At 45.0% G+C, this 20,166-nt stretch overlaps 1 protein-coding gene across 6 annotated transcripts in view; it reads left to right on the top strand.

The window, feature by feature from the left end:
- The window catches only part of magi2a (membrane associated guanylate kinase, WW and PDZ domain containing 2a), a 221,998-nt gene extending 211,506 nt beyond the window's left edge, over positions 1 to 10,492 (top strand). For 4 of the 6 annotated variants that reach the window (XM_080757862.1, XM_080757863.1, XM_080757867.1 and 1 more), the window contains 2 exons: positions 3,743 to 3,881; positions 8,747 to 10,492. In XM_080757862.1, the coding sequence (XP_080613988.1) occupies positions 3,743 to 3,881; positions 8,747 to 9,564 (957 nt within the window). In that variant the 3' untranslated portion in view covers positions 9,565 to 10,492. Of the gene's footprint in view, positions 1 to 3,742; positions 3,882 to 4,776; positions 4,888 to 8,746 lie in introns of those variants that run through there. The other 2 variants (XM_080757865.1, XM_080757866.1) reach the window with 2 other exon arrangements.
- Positions 10,493 to 20,166: the final 9,674 nt, after the last annotated feature.

Raw genomic sequence — 20,166 nt, forward strand, 5'->3', positions numbered from 1 at the left:
TCCAAGAGGTTGTTTAGTATGCAAAGGGCTCTTTAGGAGAAGTGCAAACAGTGCCGTTAAAAGCATTCGACAACTGTGTGACCTTGCAATGCACTCAGCAACTAATAGCGGTTAACAGCGCCTAATGGCAAACGATGACATTTAGAATCTCAATCTCTCATTCCTTCATAAAGTGCTTCATGAAAGACAAAGACGTTTTTTTTTGTCCTTCAGCTTCTGTGAACCGACTGCAATCCAATCAGGTGTTTAATCCGTTAAGACATGAGGACCTGATTCTACAAGTGTCTTCTAAATCTAAAACAGTTTTCAGAAAAACGTATGTTTCTATGTTAGTGGTTCTCATACTATTTCATGTCAAGGATCCCCTGTAGGAAAAAGCTTTCGCAGACCTAGAAATCAGGCATATGCACGGGTGCGTACGCCTGATTTCTATCTTATTAAAAGATAAAACACTTTTACGTTGCGTGTCTCCTCCTCCGCGTCATCGGTGCCCATACCCGAGGCGGGGTTGGCGAAAGGGCCTTTCTGTGTGGAGTTTGCATGTTCTCCCCGTGTCCCCTAAGGTAGGTACCCTCACAAAAAACATGCAGTAATCCAGGTCTCTAAACTGCCTCCCCCTGGCCAGCCAGGGCGCCTGATGGAGGGGAAAGGAACTGGTTGGAATAACGTCTTCCTTCCACGCGCTACGTCCAACCAGGGAAACTCCCTCCTGTCAGGTGTAAAGGAGCGACTTGGACACTCATGCATGAAGGAAGCAAGAGTTCAAGTCCGTTGCTCTCCCCCCTAGCGCACACAGCAAAAACTCATCCTCTTAAGCCGTCTGACTCGGAACGTCTTTCTGTGTAAATGCTCAGAAAGCACGTGATTATCGTCCGCAAAATGAGGCAGCCCAAGGTCAACCCAATTTCCACCATCCGCACATTCCTCGTTGTGTGCAGTCCACTATAGTGTCCACTTGGCCCTCCATTCCCACTATCCTTCCCACTCCTGCCCTCCGTTCTTTAAACTTGAAGACACGAAGTGCTCTCGTATGCTGTCGGGAGGCACGGATTAATGACTGCACCATGTCCCCTTCCACCTCTCCTTCAGACCACAGTGATGACACCTAATCACACACATGCGCACGGACGCACGCACGCACACACACCCACAGACCACAAACTCCGCTTCTCCACACTTTCAAATTACACCAGCCGTTAGCAGAGGATTTCTCCATTTACTGGCGTAATTGGTCGGCACATTCTGCCCTCTCTCTCTCTCTCTCTCTTGGGTGATTCCTCTCCTTCCAGAAGTCATTCAGGGCCAGGTCCATCATTTAAAGGGCCGGGCAAGTGAGAGGCTCCGAAGGAGGAAGGCTTCCCTTTGAGGGGACGTGACCTGACCTCAATGTAACATTGAAAGGAAAAGGTTGTGTTGTTATAGGCTGTATGTCACAGGCGCGCGGGAAGGTATTCATAACAAGGGGGGCTGACGTGGAGGGGGGTTATTTATTTTTATCAGGTTTTTATAATGGTCCAATTGGCCTAACAATTAGTTATTTAGGACGTAGCACCGCAGCACGCTGCAGCAATTGATGATTTCATATTACACCCACCCACTTTACTCTAATGATTCCATTTCAATGGGCTATTACAGACAGACTGCACAGTGGCAGACAGTGTTGCAAAGAAAAACGACTGCCTACTTTACAAGTGAAGTCATGCTCATTGCTCTTTGCCCTGAGTCGGCTAAGCAAACTTCGCAACGCTCGACACGGCAACTCGCTCGCTTTAGCTTGCTCGGTGGCTCAAGTTCGCGAGAGACGGCGTGCCTCCGTCCCGGTCTAGTCCATAGAGTAATATATTTAGGTCTAGTCCGCAGTTGTTGGAGGCGAGAGGCCGAGAGGCACTTCCGCGTTGGCCACAGAAGCGGGACGTACTTCTAAGCACAACTCGGCTTGAATATAGAATGTCGCAACTAAAACTAACGAAATAACAAGAACTACATATGAAAAACATTAATAGAACAATAACTAACTGAACCAACTTTGTGTGTTTACAAAACTAACTCAAATCTAAGGTTGTCTTTGTCAGTGTATTTCATACAATAAGCCTAGTAGTGTTGTTTTGCTTGGATATAAAATCTATCTTCCAAATCTTTAGTTTGGAAACTGCCTTAATTCTATCCAAATTACATCTTTGAATTGAGGCTGAAATTAATTATACGTAGCAGACACCTATTTGTGGTTAGGCGTGCTTATTTCCCATGTGAATCGTCATTGACATTAACGAGGCTTATTAATTACCTACTTAATGTGTGCCGTCCATGCCTCAAACCTTCAGAGATAATTACCTTGCCTTTTGTCACGTTCAAAAACTGTCTGTCATTGTTGAATTGATGCGTTTCTGTGCATTCAGTTTGTGAAGTCTATGTAATGATGCGATCTCACCTAAACATGTTTTTAATTGATATTCTTCAGCTGTATTAACATATTCATGGCTGGACTTTCAAGGACTTTCAAACTAGGAAGTGTATGGCCTGTTCAGCCAGCAATGACATGCATAAAATCCCAGCTTAGTAAGAGGTTCAAAGTAAAAAATATTTAGGACAACCATCGAGCCGATTCTACTCTATGGCTCCGAGACATGGACACTTTCAAAGAAATTAGAGAAACGGCTGGATGGCACTTACACCCGCCTTCTAATGAGAGCGCAAAATCTCTCTTAGAAGAGCCACTCATCGACTTCTCTAATATACGACAACAATCTTCTGATCCAGAATAACAGTTTGCCAGCCACTGCTGCAGAGCTGACATATATCTTCCCTTCTTCTCTGGAGTCCTGCCTCAAAGCAGACCAGAGGTAGAAAACTGTCTTTCCTTGATGTCATCGCTAGGGACACATGCATCAGTAAGCACAAAGCAGGAACTGGGGATGGCAATGAAGGACCGGGAAGTCTGGGGTGGCATTGTGAAATCCATGATCTCGACCGCGGACGAAAAATGATGATGATTCATGGCTGTTTGTGGAATGCATTTCAGCAGCACAATAGTGCAACACAATCATTGCCAAACTCGAGAAATCTCGAGAATATGAATTAAACTCTCCTTTGCCAAGCACGAGAACACAAGAAATGTTAAGAGTGTTAATCCTGAATGAATACTATTATTCTTTACCGTATTTTAGCTTCCTGTCGCTAGGCAGCGCTTCCATGGTGTGACGTCATCAAAATCCAAAAACTCCGTGCACACACGCGCATGTGATCTTTAGCGGCTAGAGGCTCAGATTGAGTTTATTATGAGGTGAAGTACGATGTTAGGAGCTTAATAAAAAATTATCCCGAGATCCCGCTTAGCATATTAGTGTTTCTAACACTGGAGAAGGTGATACACGGGAGCACGAAAATGGCTGATTCACGGGTCTTCTTTGCAGCCTTTTTTGTGCATTCTTTCGGCACTGACTCCAGAGCGCTGCAGTCAATGGTGGCATGGATTCGGTTAACCACTTGAACCCTTGCGCCCCCCCCCCCCCTATTGCTGTGAGCTTGATATTTCATACATTTTGAACTTGTGAAATGGGACATACCTCACAATGAGTACTTTTACTTTTGGTACTATATACCAAGTATATTTGGATACCGACGGATACTTTTCAGATAGGGCACTTGCACTTTGATACTTTTTCACTTAAGCAAAGAAACATACTGGTGCTTTTCCCCACCACCACTGCTGCTCACTTCACCTTCCCCCAATTATGTCCTTCAGGTCGGGGACCAAATCATCGAGATCAACGGAGAAAGCACCAGAGACATGACCCACGCCAGGGCCATCGAGCTGATCAAGTCCGGGGGGCGGCGGGTCCGCCTGCTCCTCAAGAGGGGCAGCGGACAGGTCCCGGAGTACGGTAAGCATCACCGCAATAACCCTGCTGGCCCTATTCACTCTCTCTGTATGTGTATGGCTGTCTGTCTCCAGGGCCATCATTTGATCCTTTTAAGCTTTTGGTCGTACTGCTTTATTCTTTTCACTGTCTAACTTACAGTCACTGTAGCTCTTCGTAACAATTCTGTTTACTATTAGCCCTTTGCTAAACCCCACTCCAAAAAGTGATAGTCCAATGCCAATCCAAATAGTTTAGCAACCGTTGCTAAGGAAGGTCACCTCATAGCTGTCAATGTTATTTTTGCATGGCTGTATTGTTGAACACATACACAGCTCAACGTCGGGAAAGTTACACGATTGAGCCACCCAGGTGATAGCAATAACACTAATCACCATAGTCTTACCGTGCATTACATGAAAACTCGGCGTACGGTCGTTAAAGTTGAGCGAGTTGGATACTGTTTCTCCCACGAACATTTCCTCGTATTTCTGGTATATTGAAATATTGTCTTGCACATTTGTCCATTGCATAGCCTACTGCAGGCCTGGTTGACTAGATTTAGAAGACATTCTGAAGCTCTTGCTACAGAAATGATCGATTATTTTAATTCATATGGAGAAATCCCCGTCATTTAACATGCATCTCAATGGGTGAGAAGGAAAACGTGCCATGTCTCCTCTCTTAGTCACGGTTGCTAATGTGCCTATTGGACGAGGACGGGTTGGGGAGGGACTTAGCGAAGGGCTAATTTCTCGGGCATGCGTCTTCATTCAATGCTATATCCTCTGTGCATTAATACTATTTCTCCTGTATTTCTCTCGTTTTCGATCTCTTCTTCTGTCTTGACTAAAATAACGGCAGTAGTGTGACTGTGTGTCTGTTCCATTTCAATCTCTAACCCTAATGATCGGTCTAGGCTGTTACTTCCCCTTCTATAGGAATGGCATCTTCCAGTCTCTCCATGTGCATGAAAAGTGACAAGCATGGCGCCCCCTATTTCTACCTAATGGGCCACTCTAAAGACACGGTTTGTGACCATCGGAATGTTTCCTTTCTCTCTACCGCTCTTAACCTTGGTGTTGCCGTGCCGTGCTGTGCCGTGCTGTGCCGTGCTGTGATGTGCTGTGGAGTGTCCAAGGGCTTTTCACGCGGGAAGCGAATTGCGTGCCTATTATTAAAAGAAAGTGGCCAGGTAGGGAGTTGAGGGTCCCGCGATGTCGGCATTTGTGCTCATTTCATGCACACGCCCAGCCGCGACAACAGCTGGGTTGTTGTCCACTTTTCGCAAGCCTACCACTCCCTGAGTGGTGTCTGACTTGACACCACTGAAGCAGCCGTAGATTGCCTTCCGTTTACTGGCAGAGCCATTGTCCTTATGTGTTTTACCAAGAGCAGACAGTGCAACGCCACTAATCCAAGAGCAGACAGTGCAACCCCACTGATCCAAGAGCAGACAGTGCAACGCCACTAATCCAAGAGCAGACAGTGCAACCCCACTGATCCAAGAGCAGACAGTGCAACCCCACTGATCCAAGAGCAGACAGTGCAACGCCACTGATCCAAGAGCAGACAGTGCAACCCTACAGGCACTGTGTACTTCTTCCCGTCTGTAAAGCCCTTAACGCTGTGTTTTGCTGTGATTACTTCTTCAGGACACGTACAGTGGTTCCCAACGTTTTCTTCATTCCCATCTTGCGCCAACCCTTTACCCTTTATAGTTCAAATAGTCAATCTACATAAAGATAGTAAAAATATGGCAAAATATACTCGTCCCCATAACACCGATAATAAGCATACTTACAACCACATGTGTACATTTAGATGCATTTGGAACTATATCATTAAAAGCTTTTCAATCAATACCACTACTATAATATGAATCGTAATAATAATAATGAACTTTATTTGTATCGCACTTTTCATTCACAGGGAATCTTATGCCAAGAGTCAAATCGATTGTGTGCAAAACCTGACAGCACACTTGTCAATTAGATCAACATAATTGTAACGATACAGCATTCAAAAAATAAATAAAAATCAATTCACTTTGAAAACCATCCACTTTGAGAACCGCGGCATTAGGACACCAAATCTCTGAATGCAGACGTACATTGTAAGTCAATGAGGGGCATATTTTCAATTATCTTTCTTGTCCACATTTGGAGTTACATCATGGCAAGGTACCTACTGTACACAACACAAATCTAAAAAGAAAAGTGGTCTTACGCTTTAAGTACAGCACTTAAGTAAATGTACTGGGTTACTGTATACACCAGTGGAAGAGGGAGCATGCAGTGCAGTAGCCCCGAGGTAAATCCATTCATCAGCCGTCAGCAGCGAGTGGGAGTCTGTGTAGTGGGTAAAGGGGGAGACCCTCCAGGCTTTACACACCTGAGCGATGTGATGCCGGTTTCCCACGTCGTCTTGTTGTTCAGCCTCGTCTTTATCTTGGCCAGCTCCGTTTGCGACGGAGATTTAATTCCTCCACTGTGTCGGAGGGAGGGAGGGAGGGAGGGTATATTCTATAGCCTGCCTTGAGGGGGACATAAAGCTTGTGAAATCCACTCGCAGGGACCATTACTCTGGGTCAGCCCCAATGCAGCAGACGGTGTACTAAATCACCGGTGCGTTTTCTCCTGTTCTCTTCTGGGCCGTACGCTGCGGTAAATCCCAGAGTAGAATAGGCCGCGTTTTAACATCTGCGTTTTGTGTGGGCTTTTACTCATTGTTTTACAACCTCGGCCGGGTAGTTAATTCGCAATTTGCCAACGAAGCACGCGTAGAGAGAGTGTCCATCCATTCCAAACGTGCACGTGTCAAAAGGAGACGAATGTTTACTTTTATTGTGTTATAGAATAGTTTAGTTCCTCCCCCAAAAAGAAAGAAATGTGACTTTGTTTTCAACCCGTTGAGACTTGAGACCGATTATACAAAATCCCTTCTAAACTAGTACTTCTCAGTTCTCACACACATTGAAGATGTTTCGAAAAATGATCAAAAATAGCAGATGTACAAGCTCGCAGTGCTCCGTGTAAGTGACACGCTGTGAGCTTGCAGATCAGATGCTTTCCCGGTTTTAAAAGCATACAGATGTTCTGCACATGCATGCGTGCGTGTGTGCGTGCGTGCGAGAAAGAGACACTGTGGAAGACATGCATACTGTAGAGTATGTGAGCTGACAGCAGGCATTATCACAGTGTGCTACAGTGATAGGTTTCCAACCACACACACACACACACACACACACACACACACACACACACACACACACACACACACACACACACACACACACAGTGGTTATTACACAAAAGCAGAAGTCACTTCACTGTAGCAAGCGAGGGATGACAACAGACTATGATGAGCCGGTGCGTGCCTCTGATCCACCAGGTACTTTGTCCAGCTCGTTAGCTCCAGCTGAGGTCCAGATATTGTGGCTGCTGTCGGGTGGACACCTATGTCCAAAACGGTTTCTGTTCAGGAAATGGAAAATGAACCATGTGTTCCAACGAATCCAAGGGTTACTTTTGGTCCAATATAATATATTGGTTATATTGGAATACTGGAATATATTTGTTCAATATAATCCACAGACTAATATAATAAAATATATAATAATACTAATATAATCAACAGACTTCATTTCACTCAGATCGGTGATTATCCAGTGCTTGCTCCATGCGCTACCCGCCCCTCTATACCAGAAAGCACACTGGCTGCTGGGCCAGGCTAATATATATATATAATTTAAAAAAAACCCAGCAACAATATACTTCAAATCTGGCGTGAGGGTGTTTTCATTTTATAATTGTGTCTCATGGTGTAGCCACTAGTGCAGCTAGCATAGCCTAGCCTCTGCCCCCTGCCTAGCCCAGTGAGAATGAATGATGGCTCAGGGAGCATATGGCTCACTGGTGCAGAAAAACAGAGGCTAACAGGCCATGAGAGAAGAAACAGTGGTTTGAAAAAGTACTCACATTTTCTTACTTAAGTAATAGTATCAATACTGCAATGTAGAACTACTCTATTACAAGTAAAAGTCTGGTATCAAGTATTGGTATTGGTATTGGTATCAATTTATAGCAAAACGACCAAATGTAGAAAGTGCTCATTATGCACAATGTCGCTTTTCACCTGTTTTCGAATGCCTAAAATGTATTCAAATATTTTGAAAACAACAGCTCTATAAAGCTCACAATGCGTCACATCGCATGACGCATTGTCCCAGATGGATCCGAGATGTAGTGGAGTAGAACTAACGGTATTGTAACTTGTAAATACTCGTAGTCAGAGTGCAAATACATCAACATTGTGCTGAGGTACTCTACTTGGATATACTTCACAGCACTGCTCGCTGGTGCAGGGACAGAGGCTAACGGGCTGTTAGAGTGGACGGTTCTGAAGAAACACACCTTTTAGAGTCACTGTGGCGGATACCGAGTGCTTAAAGCTAGAGAGGGAGAGAGAAAGAGAGGGAGGGAGGGAGGGAGAGGAATTCCGGGGGCCCATATAGGTTCTCATTTGAACTAAAGCACCGTCTTATTGGTCACATCATTCCATTTCATTAAACCAGTTTTTTCTTTCTTGTCGATTTTCCGCCAACATTGTGGCCTGGGATTTACAGGGAGCCAGGGGAAGGTATAGACTGATGTTGTCTAGAAGTGGAGTCGCCCTGTGACATGACAGGAAGTATAGCTTGTAGTGCTGTGATTTCTACCTTACGACTGTGTGCGTGTGTATGTGCATGCCTATGAGAACGTGTGAGTCGATGGAGAAGCCTTGGTGTGCATTTATGTGTTACTTACTTTGTCTTTTTCAACTGTGTGTGTGTGCGTGCGTGCATGCTCGTGCACTGCACTCACGCATGTGTGCTCGCGTCCCCCCAGACAATGCCGCCCCATGGGACGCTCGGCCTGCAGCCTCCCCAGGCCTGTCGGAAGTAGCTCCTCTCGTCGACGGCCTGTCCATGACGCCATCGCCCTCATCTCATCTGACCCCGCTGACCCCCGACCTGGCTTGCCTGTCGCCCCCGGAGGTCCCGGCGGCGCGAGGAGAGAGCCGGACGGAGCGCGCCTCCCGGAGCCCCCCGAGGAGGGCCGAGGAGGGGCTGCTCGACCCAGAATATGGCGTCGGCCGGGGGAAGAGAGGGCCGGCCGCCGTACCCACGGGGAGCGGCAGAGCCGCCAGGAATGAGGGTGGCAGGTCCGCCCGCAACGAGGGCAGCAGCGGGGCGCACCACAGGGGGCAGCGGGTCACGCCCGAGGAGGAGGAGGAGGAGGGGACGGGGGACGGGGGCCGAGGCGACCAACGGTTCGGTGACGCCAAACCGCCCGGAGGCTCCAGCAGGGGGAGGTCTAAGGATCGGAAAGTAGCCGCGGAGAGAAGCGCCTCCTCCTCCGGCGGGAAGATGGGAACCACCACCACCACCACCACCCAGTCCCTGGGAGGCTCCGGGGGGTCCACCACGCACGCCAACGCCAACGGTGGCAACGACGACAACCGGGGGCAGTCGGGCAGACCCCGGCCCTGCAGGGACCCGGTGGACACTAGGGGCCGTCCCGGCCACCCTAACAACAACAACAACAAGGGCACCGGCGGCGGCGGTGGCAGGAAAACCCCCGTCTCCCCGGGACCCTGGAAGATCCCCGGCTCAGACAAGCTGCCCAGTACCCTGCGCTCGGGCACGTCCACTGTGAGCAGATAATACAATACCCCAAGCCCAGCCCCCACCCCCCCCACCCGGTGGCTCCAGCAGGTTGGACATTCTGGACTGGACTGGAATGGAATGGAATAGGCCACAACCGACCCCCCCCCCCCCCCAACATTTGGACGAAGCCACTCCATTTGAACACATCTGAAACATTAAAGGTCCTTGCAGACTGGACGTGTTTTTCGGAAAACCGTCGGAGAGCCGCTGCTAAAAACCTGGAAAATGCAGCAAGGTGCAAGGACCCTTTAAGTTTTTTTTCTTCTTTTTTTTTTGCCCTGTGTATTTCCACCCAGAGACCTCGATGTCGAGTCTGCATGGGGCCGCGATGTTCTGAATCATGTGTTTTTAGTACGGAAACCTATTTTTTTCTTCTTTCTTCGTCTTATTTTTAATTTATAATACTGGACTCTAAATTATTTTGAGAAATATTTTACACCCACCACCTTAAGAACTGGAAGGATCATCCACTTTTGAAAATGAAATGGAGAGGCGAGCGAGTGGAATGTTGTGCGTGAGTGTGTGCGTGCGTGCGTGAAGAACTAGACGGAGAATATAAACATTGAGGACTCCATTTTGGAAGTGGTTCGGCTGTCCCAACACCAACAATTCCCCCAGCGATGGACCCGAGGGACGGAGATGCAAATACAAACCACTAACAGCAGACCACCGTTGGTTGCCATTGCATTTTTTTTGTTTTTATGTCTATATTATGGAGTCTATTTTATGAAATGAAATGTAAAAGAAGGTTTTGCCTGTTTTTTTTTGTTTTTTGGTGAAAGAGAATAACACAGAGAACTGCAGTACAGGTTGAACTTCATTCATCGACGGGACTTTTGCCTTAACAAAGACTATATGGGCCTGAATCTATCTTGAATAATCTATCAGATGATTATAGACATAAATATATTATAATGGATTTGAACACGTGTGTGGGAGTGTTATGTAAATACAATCATCTCGACGACCCGTTGCCCGGTCCAAGCCCATGGCGGCAAATCTAGTTTCACCCCTGCATTGTGGTTCTAAGTTCCATCTAGGTCTGTATCTCAGCCGGGCCCGACGCGGAACGGCGGACTGGACTGCATGGTCTGTTTGTGCTTGACTCATCCTCCTCGCTCAGCGGTCCGTGTCACAGTCTGTCCATTACTGTGCTTCGTATGAACAAATTGGCAGTGGTGGAGAAAAGCATTCAAATGTTTTACTTAAACACTTAGACTGCGGGATTACATAATCGTAATCCCCCATTTTGACTGCCGTTTGTTTTCCACTAACCTTTGAAGAAGAACCGAGCCGCGGTCGTATAAATTCTGCCTTAAAATCCGCCTATAATTCGTCTAAAATCCGCCTTATCGTTTGTAATAGTGTCCAAAAATATTCCATGGTCCCGACGACAGCAGCAGCAGGAACTGGGAGACACCGCCGCCATTGCCCTTCATAGACTCTGCATTGCGCCTCCATTTCCCAGAAGCCCTGAGAAGCCAGTGTGACTGATTTCTTTTGACGTGATCCAGACGTGTGGCGTATCCTACTGTGTCCGACGGAAACCATGTATCTCTTCAAAGTTATCAAAAACAGCGAATTAAACAATGAAAACAAAAGTCGGGAATGTCGTGATCAGCAGGGAATGTGTTGTTAATTAAAAGTATCAATACGGTAGAAATATGTAGAAATACTGTTATGAGTAAACGTCCGGAATTTGAAATTAACTTGAGTAAAAGTGCAAAAGTGTTGGCATCAAAGTACCAAAAGTAGAAAGTACTCATTATGCAGATTTTTTACAAGTTTTAAAATGATACTAATCTTTTGAAATATAAGATCTGCAAGCTCACATTGTGAGCGCACGTGTTGACGCATTTGGGTGTATATGGGGGCGTGTAATAGTAAAAGTGCACTTGTCCTCTATGGACTCCAACTCCCAACTGGGCCATTTAGGTTATTGTTTTCAATTCAACAGTTAGACCGTCGATATTCAGCACGCACTCCAGAGTCTAGCCCCGTGAAGGACGAACCGTAAAATGCCAAAAAGCTATTTTGTTTGTCATTCTCTGACATCCACAGCACTTTGAAATGGTTACTTTCAACTGCAGATTGGTTGGAGGTTGTTGTCTGGAGGTGGAGGTGGTCTGGAGGCGGAAGGAGGGCTCGTAAGGGGGGGGCAGCAGAGTGCTTTAAGGCCCACGCGGAGGTCGGCTTTAGACGTTCCAATCGAAGGTGAGACTCGACAGGAAAACACACACAGGCTGCTTCAGACGCATTATCCCCAGACCAGATTCTGCAAAATGTCTTCTAAATGCTGACAGTTTTCTGAAACACTTGCTATATCAGTGGTACTATTTCATGTCAACAACCCCAAATATATATATATATATATATATATATATATATATATATATGTAATTGGCCGAATATGCTTTGTTCCAGGGATCTCCGAAAAACGTTTGCTGTGAAAGGACATGCAGTATATTCAAAGATTTGCGCCACATTTTGACGATTTTTCCAAAAAAAGATAGCAGGTCTACAAGCTTGTGGTGTGGCACGCTATGAGCTTGTATATCTGCTATTTTTCAAGAGCTGAAGTTTAAAATAATGGCTAATGTGGTTAAAAGCTGCATACGTTCCAGGTTTTTACTCTACAGCAGTGTGTGTGTGTGGGGGGGGGGGAGGGGGGGGTGGCCGAAAAATAGGCGACCTACAAAATGACGACGTGTTGCCGTGCAACGCGTTATGTAGCTTGTGGATCGGTTATTTCTCCCCCGAAGAGAATTGGTGTGTGAAAGGACAAAAGGAGCAGACCAAGTAAAGAGCCCGGTGGGACTCCACTGCCTAGGCCATACCTACAGTATACGTATGGGTTTAAGTGGTATAGGTGTGTGCTTTTCTTTTCTTTTTGCAGAAATTAAGACATTTCGTGTGCTAGCTCCTCCCAGACAATTGAAATATGAGTTATTTTCATTCAACTATATTCTATAAAACCAGTCATTTATGAGCTCTATTGACTGTTTGTGACAGTATTTAATTTTTTGGTTCCTTAATGAGGAGATTAATTAACTCCATCCCAGACACTGAGGAGGGTAGATCACATCTGACATCTGACTGCCTTCAAAGTTAATTTCCCAAATATTACTAAACGGTTTGGGTGTACCGTGTATTGTATGACGTGCAATTGCAATTGTAAAGTGCACTTGTCCTCTCCAACTCCCCAACTGGGATTGTAAAAAAATTAGGGGCGCCAACAATGTTATGAATTTCGTGCGTGTGTACGTGTGTGAGTGTGTGTGCGCGCGTGCGTGTGTGCACTTTTCAGGATATTTATTTTCCATTTTCCCCTCCATTCAAATTGGTCCATTGGTGCCCCCTGGAGGCCCCCACGTTAATAAAAATCAGACCCATTTGAAGTAAGTAGTGCTGTACTGTACTGTACTGTACTGTACTAGCCCTCCTCCCTGGCCTGTGTCTTATGTGTTAGGCTGCACAACAATGACACTTGGTGGTGAACAAACGCTATAACATTATTTCCGTGCTTACACCCAGCCAGGCACGGACACAGGCAGGGACACAGCCAGAGACGCACACAGCTGGGCAATGGAGAGTCAAAAAGAGGAGAGCTGGCAAGTGGCAACAATGTGTTTATATTGTGAGATCATGTCAATGACAATCCTCCATACTTTCCATTCCTTTTGTAATGACTGAGTGGTCATTTATCTCATATTAACCCATTTTGACCTTAGATCAGATTCTAAAAATGTCTTTTACATCCCGACAGTTTTCTGAAAAAGCTATGTTTTAGAAGGAACAACAAGGTGTGTATTCTCTAGCTCATCATTTGCACAATTCATTCTCTCTTCACGTCTGGTATCATCACCATTGATTAGTAGTTTTCTGCGGAAAATCACGAGTACATTAGGAAGTCCGATTTCATCTTAGGAGGACGACCGATCGGAGCAACAGCAGAGCTGTCCGTATATATAATTGGACAAACAATTTCCTGGAAGAGTGAATGATCCTTCAGAAGGTTTGATTCTCAGGCTATATTCACCAAGTCTTGATGGGGGAGGTAGCGTTTCAGGCAACGGTGCACACGACACATCTACAGTTGTCAAAGATATGCAGCGAAGCAACTTGACACTTGAGAAGCTGAAAATTAATCTTCATGATGACACTGTCACATCATTTTATTTCACTAGTATTATGGGCACTTTGGTGGCAGTTAATTTACATATAAAGCAGGTTGGGTGTTTAATAGGCTGTAGTTATTATTAGGTGATATGTCTGGCCAGTGGCACTTTGGAGAACATAACCCTGTGAATAGCAAGTGCAACTTCTGGCATGCTTTTCGGTTTTTTTACGGGGAGAAAAAGGCCTGGAATGGAGAGGCAACTTGATTTTATTTTTAATATACATGGTTTAAAATAAGACATTCACAACTTTGTAAGCCTACAGTACCAATATTAGCAAAGATTCATACTTTGAAGATGGGCAGTGGTGGTCTAAGTACTGAGATTTGTTTTATAGAACATTTCTGGAACAAGTATAAAGTGAAAAAGTATTGTACTTCATCATCAATCAAATCATCAAATTATACTTAAAGTATGAAAAGTTAAAGTACTCATTTGGCTAGTTACAACTGTTACAAATACAAAACATTTCAAAGATGGGCCCAGTCGAATGGCCCCAATGAAATTCCTGCCTGTAACTAAATGGAAGCACACATTTAGCCACACGAGGGCGGTGTTGCACAACAAAAGGATCAACCTACAACGAATGTTATTTGAAAATCATTCTGCATAGCCTGGAGTCAGGCCCGCCCAGCCTCTACTTTGACATCATTGACATTCATTTTTGTAGACACTTGTCTAATATAAGCTATAGCAAAAAAAAGGTAAAAAAGGATACTATGAAACAACTCATACGATGATGTAGCCTGGGTAAACCCCTCCCCCCTCGTCAGATTTTCATCAGCAGGGGGAGTGGGTTTACCCAGGCTAACGATGATGTAAAACAGGGGTTTTCAACTGACTGTGAAGGAGGGACCACCACCCCGAGTCCCTGACTTAGAAGCAACCAGTGTGGACCACTGTTGTGTTGGGTGGGGACATGGGTTAAGATTCGTGCTTTTGTAATGCTAGATATGCATCCAGGGCCAAATTAGCCATTGGGCCAGTGCATGGGTCTGTGGCCCAGGGGCCATTGGCTCTCAGGGGTCCTTTGGGGGAATTGGACCGCTCTGTTCTGGGTTTATGGCCCTGAAAAGAGCTCCTGGAGACCTTCATTGGCCATTGATTTGTTAAATTTAGGTCCAAAATGTGATAAAAACATGAAAATTCCACACGCACACGGGCTATATGGGGGTCCCAGAAAATGTACCTGCCCAGGGGCCCTCGTGGGGGTTAATCCGTCCCTGTATACATCCCACTGTTTCTCAACCAATGGTCCATTGACTACTAATCATTTCCTAATAATCATGACTCAACCAGGCAATCCGGTGCACATTCTATACACCCTTTTCTGTTGAATTTCTTGACCTCCAACTTGTCAGTAAAAGACTAGATCAGGGGTCTGCAACCTCTCAACTGGAGCCACATGTGGCTCTTTAGCCCCTTTGTGGCTCCCTGTAGCTTATACAAAAATATAATATGGAAATTAACTGTTTATTTTCTTCAATTTAAACATTATTTTAATGTATTGTTGCCATAGTAGGCCAAACGTGACACATGATACATTCTTACGTTTTTCAATATTATAAAAATGTGTACTTAGAATAAATACAAAGTTTCAAAAAAGAACATTTGCATTGTAGCCTACAACAATCCGGTGTGATTCCAAATGCGAATAATATAGAGAGGAAAAACTGAGGAAAATAGAGAATTTAATAGTTCATGGACAGAGTTTGCTTTCACTGCCAATACTGCTGGATTACCTTTAGGCCTATATGTATGTTCTGTTGCAAGAAGTTATCATATCTAATGAATGCTCATTAACATTGTAATTAGTAACTTCGATAGGCTAAAGGCTAATATAGGCAGTGTTGACATCATTATAAGGCTCAGACAGAGAGAGACTTATACCTTCCAGGGCTCAGAATTGGTTCAAATTGGTTGAAGAGGGGAGGATGGGTACACACTTCCTCCTCGCTCGTACTTTCTGGAAGAGCTTTTTTTAAGGTTCGCCAACTATTTTTGCTTGCCACTGACGAGGTTTATTCTTAGATCTCCACTAGTTTTTATAGGCGACCGTACTATAGCCAGACAGGAAGATGAAAAGTTAGAAGAACTCTCAGAAATAGTTTTGTAGGCCTACATAGTTGTTAAATCTGCTGACTCACTCCAAAGCCGCTGAGAACCTGGCTGTGAGTCTGAACTGCACCAGGCAGCCTAGATTGTAGCGTTCCACATAGTTTCAACGAGTTGGCCATCATCAAGTGTTAATTTTCTTTGTATATTTTCCTCTATAATGCCTACATTGCATATTTAAATGTACCATTTCAGAAAAAACTTGTAATCAACTGGGGAAGTTTCATGGTGTTTCATGGTGATAATTTTTATTTTTTTCCTATTCACCTCATAGGTGAAAATATCAAAATGTGTGGTAAATATGAAAGAGCTGCTCCTGTGGAAGGGTTATCATGTATTAATTTACTTAAATTGACCCTATAAACAATGTAATATGTATGGTTTTGCCCACTCAATTCGTAATTAACGTTCCAATTTTGGGGCTCTGGCTCATGGACTCCTGGTGGAAAAGGGGCCATGAGTGCCAATCATGCGTTTTGGTGTTTTTAGTTTTTACACTAGATGGCACTCTAATTGATGATGTCACTGGTAGGCAGGTTTCTGAACTGCCCATAGCCCACCAATGAGACGCAGAAACTGTATTATGAAACGTATTGACAATTGGAAATAGTAAAAGTACCTAAAATGTTTTACTTACAGTAAGTACATCACTCAAGTAAATGTACATGTACGTAGTTTACTTTTCACCACCACTATACAGTATACCTTCTATCAAAGGATGCCGGCCGTAAAACACATTTTCTGCTACTATACCCTGCCATATAGGGTTGCTATTTTCATCATTATAATCTCTGTCGTCGTCACCATAATGTATCTCTATTTGCTACAACAGATTTTAATTCCAAGACGATACGGCACGCTAATCCAGCTGTGAGTAGCCAACCACGTGCCATGCTTCTCTCACACGTGCGCACGCACACACACACACACACACACACACACACACACACACACACACACACACACACACACAATATGTGCTTCACGTTAAACATCATTATAATTGTCCCTCTGTGCATAACTGATGTAATCCGACAGGATGGATTAAACACCACAAAGCAAACGATGATGATGTAGACTTGACCTTGCTGCTGTTGCCCCTTCATCTGCCATGAATCTGTATTATTTCAACGCTGTTGTGGTCCCAATTTATCTTTTCCCTTTATTCTTGTGGTAAATTTGCCATTGAATTCCATTTAAGTGCAACATCATTAGGCCTACCGTATCACTGATGTTGACGTAGTAGGACGTAAAGCAGTGGTAGGCAACAGGCGGCCTGTGGGCCAGAACTGGCCCGCTATATCTATAGCCAGACAAATTATTGTGTACATAATTTACAATAGCTGACAGTGTATAGGATATGGATATATATTTATTTCACTGTCAAAAACAAGAGTCCTTGAACCATGAAAGAAAGTGCTCCGGAAAAAAATGTTCTTTTGAAACTTTCGGCCACATTCGAGGACGAGACCGGCACAAAAACGGTTACATAAGCCTTTCTGTGTGCACCTGTGACATTTGATTTCACATAGCTTTTCTATCAATTGTTATACAACACACACAACTTTATGTATTAACTATGACAATCTAGTTATTATTGTGTTGTTGTTGTTGTTGTTGTATATAGGCCTAAGGTAGTTCCAGGTCCAAAGAAACATTGATTGTGTTCTGGTCCACCATCTAATTTGACCCGAGGCCAAACTTACTTGTGCGACCCCTGACGTACAGAATCTCAAAAACTGCATCCAATGCATAACTACTTAAGCCCTATATATACTTATTCATGAGACAAATAACAAAAGTAGTGAGGTTGCAGATCAGCTTTTTCTTTTTTTTTCTCCTCCTCTCTTCACCTATGATGACATGCTCAAAGTATGTTTGTTTGATTGTTTGCCAGGCTATACAGGTGGATAAGTGCTATAGACATGTTGTTGCCACACCTGACTCTACACAGCGTTATCTGAGGTTATCTGAGTTATGGTAGGAGAGAGATGTGTGCTAGCACAAAGCAAATATGCATTCTCCTTTATTTCCTTATCTCTCTTCTGACACAAAATGTGCTGGCAGCGGTTGAAAGTATAACTATAAGTACTTCATTTCAACATTTTGAATTCCAGACTTTGAGTATACTTTTTCCATCCCTGCTGGGGATCCTGGAATCTAACGTTTTGTTATTCATTCCCCTGCCACCTCACCTCAGCTAAATGCAATGTCAGCCCAGCCTTAAATATAATACCTGTATTTCCTCCTCTATTGTTGGCTCTAGGGTCAAAGTTCAAAGTTGCTGCTCAGATGGCAGGACAATGCAGAACACGTCACTGTTCTTGTATAATCTTCACACACAAAAAGAAGAAAAAAAACCGCCTATACACAGCATACCCAAAGTAAAGTAAGTAAAGCCATGGTTCTCAGCAGGAAACCGATGGATGGAGTGAAGGAGTTCAAATATCTCAGGGTTCACGAGTGAGGGGAGGATGCAGAAGGAGATCAGCCGGAATAATCGGAGCAGCAGGGGCAGTATTGCAGTGGTTCGGGCATCTGGTTAGGATGCCTCTCGGGCATCTCCCTAGGGAGGTCCTCGAGGCACGTCCCACTGGGAGGAGACCCCGTGGCAGACCAAGGTGCAGTTGGAGGAATCACATCAACTCACTGGCCTGAATGCCTCAGGATCCCCCAGGAGGAAGTTACTAATGTTGCTCTGGAGAGGGAAGTCTGGAGCTCTCTGGTGAAGCTGTTGCCCCCGTTGACCCGACTACGGATAAACGGTTGAAGATGGATGGAGGCTACGTAAAGTGCTTTGTGGGTTCTCTCTGTGAGAAGTGCTATACAAATAGAATGTGTACATAGACTACTTTACTTACACTATACCACACTACACGTTCATAAGAGTTGTTGAACATGTTTCACCAGGCAGGTCATGCCATTTGTTAATGAGGTCAGGTCATAACTTGCACTTGGCACTGCACTGGCTATGACGACATTAGAGACTGTGGATGATGATGCGATGCTATTGTTCCCCAAATGGAACGACAGTTTGAAGCCTCGCCTGTTCTTAAACGTAGGTGTGTCTGCGTCCTGGACCAAACCTTGAATTAAGATGGTTTCACAGGAGAGGAGCCTGATAGTTCCCTGTTGGATTTTCTGTTCTCTGTAGTTCTGCTATTTTTGCTACTTTTGTATGACACTGTATGACAAACTAGGGCATTAATTTATAAAGAAAAGGTCAAATATGGATTTATGATGTTTCTGCCCGACAGCAACGATATGCTAGATATAGTTTGATACTTTTCTAAGCAACATGTAGTTGGATAAAAGGGGTACTTTGATCCAGAAATCAGGAAAATCTTGGGTGCAGGAAGTAACAGGAGCTGATGGTAGGTGTGGCGCTCCACCTCAGCAATCCATCTCCCAGGGGTCTAGCTCGTTGTATCAGGGACAGACTCCATCTCCCAGGGGTATAGCGCGTTGTAACGGGGATATACTCCATCTCCCGGGGGTCTAGTGCATTGTAACAGGGACAGACTCCTTCTCCCAGGGGTCTAGCTCGTTGTAACAGGGACAGACTCCATCTCCCAGGGGTATAGCGCGTTGTAACGGGGATATACTCCATCTCCCGGGGGTCTAGTGCATTGTAACAGGGACAGACTCCATCTCCCAGGGGTCTAGCGCGTTGTAACAGGGACAGGCTCCATCTCCCAGGGGTCTAGCGTGTTGTAACAGGGACAGACTCCATCTCCCAGGGGTCTAGCGCGTTGTAACAGGGACAGACGCCATCTCCCAGGGGTCTAGCGTGTTGTAACGGGGACAGACTCCATCTCCCAGGGGTCTAGCGCGTTGTAACAGGGACAGACTCCATCTCCCAGGGGTCTAGCGCGTTGTAACAGGGACAGACTCCATCTCCCAGGGGTCTAGCGCAATGTAACGGGGACAGACTCCATCTCCCGGGGGTCTAGCGTGTTGTAACAGGGACAGACTCCATCTCCCAGGGGTCTAGCGTGTTGTAACAGGGACAGACTCCATCTCCCAGGGGTCTAGCGTGTTGTAACAGGGACAGACTCCATCTCCCAGGGGTCTAGCACAATGTAACAGGGACAGACTCCATCTCCCAGGGGACTCTAGCGCAATGACTCCCATGTGTTACAAGCCACTCCTGACTAGGCTACCTACAATGTTTTGCCACTGTAGCAGTCTGCCATTAATAATTAAACATTACTGTGGAATAGCTAATACACAAAGAAAAATGAAAGAGTGGCTTAGGTGTGTATTTCATACAATGGAACGTCAGCAGCAGAGGAATTCAGAAAGA

Source organism: Protomyctophum bolini (genome assembly GCF_963924005.1).
Source record: "Protomyctophum bolini genome assembly, chromosome: 23".
Taxonomy (NCBI): Eukaryota; Metazoa; Chordata; class Actinopteri; order Myctophiformes; family Myctophidae; genus Protomyctophum; species Protomyctophum bolini.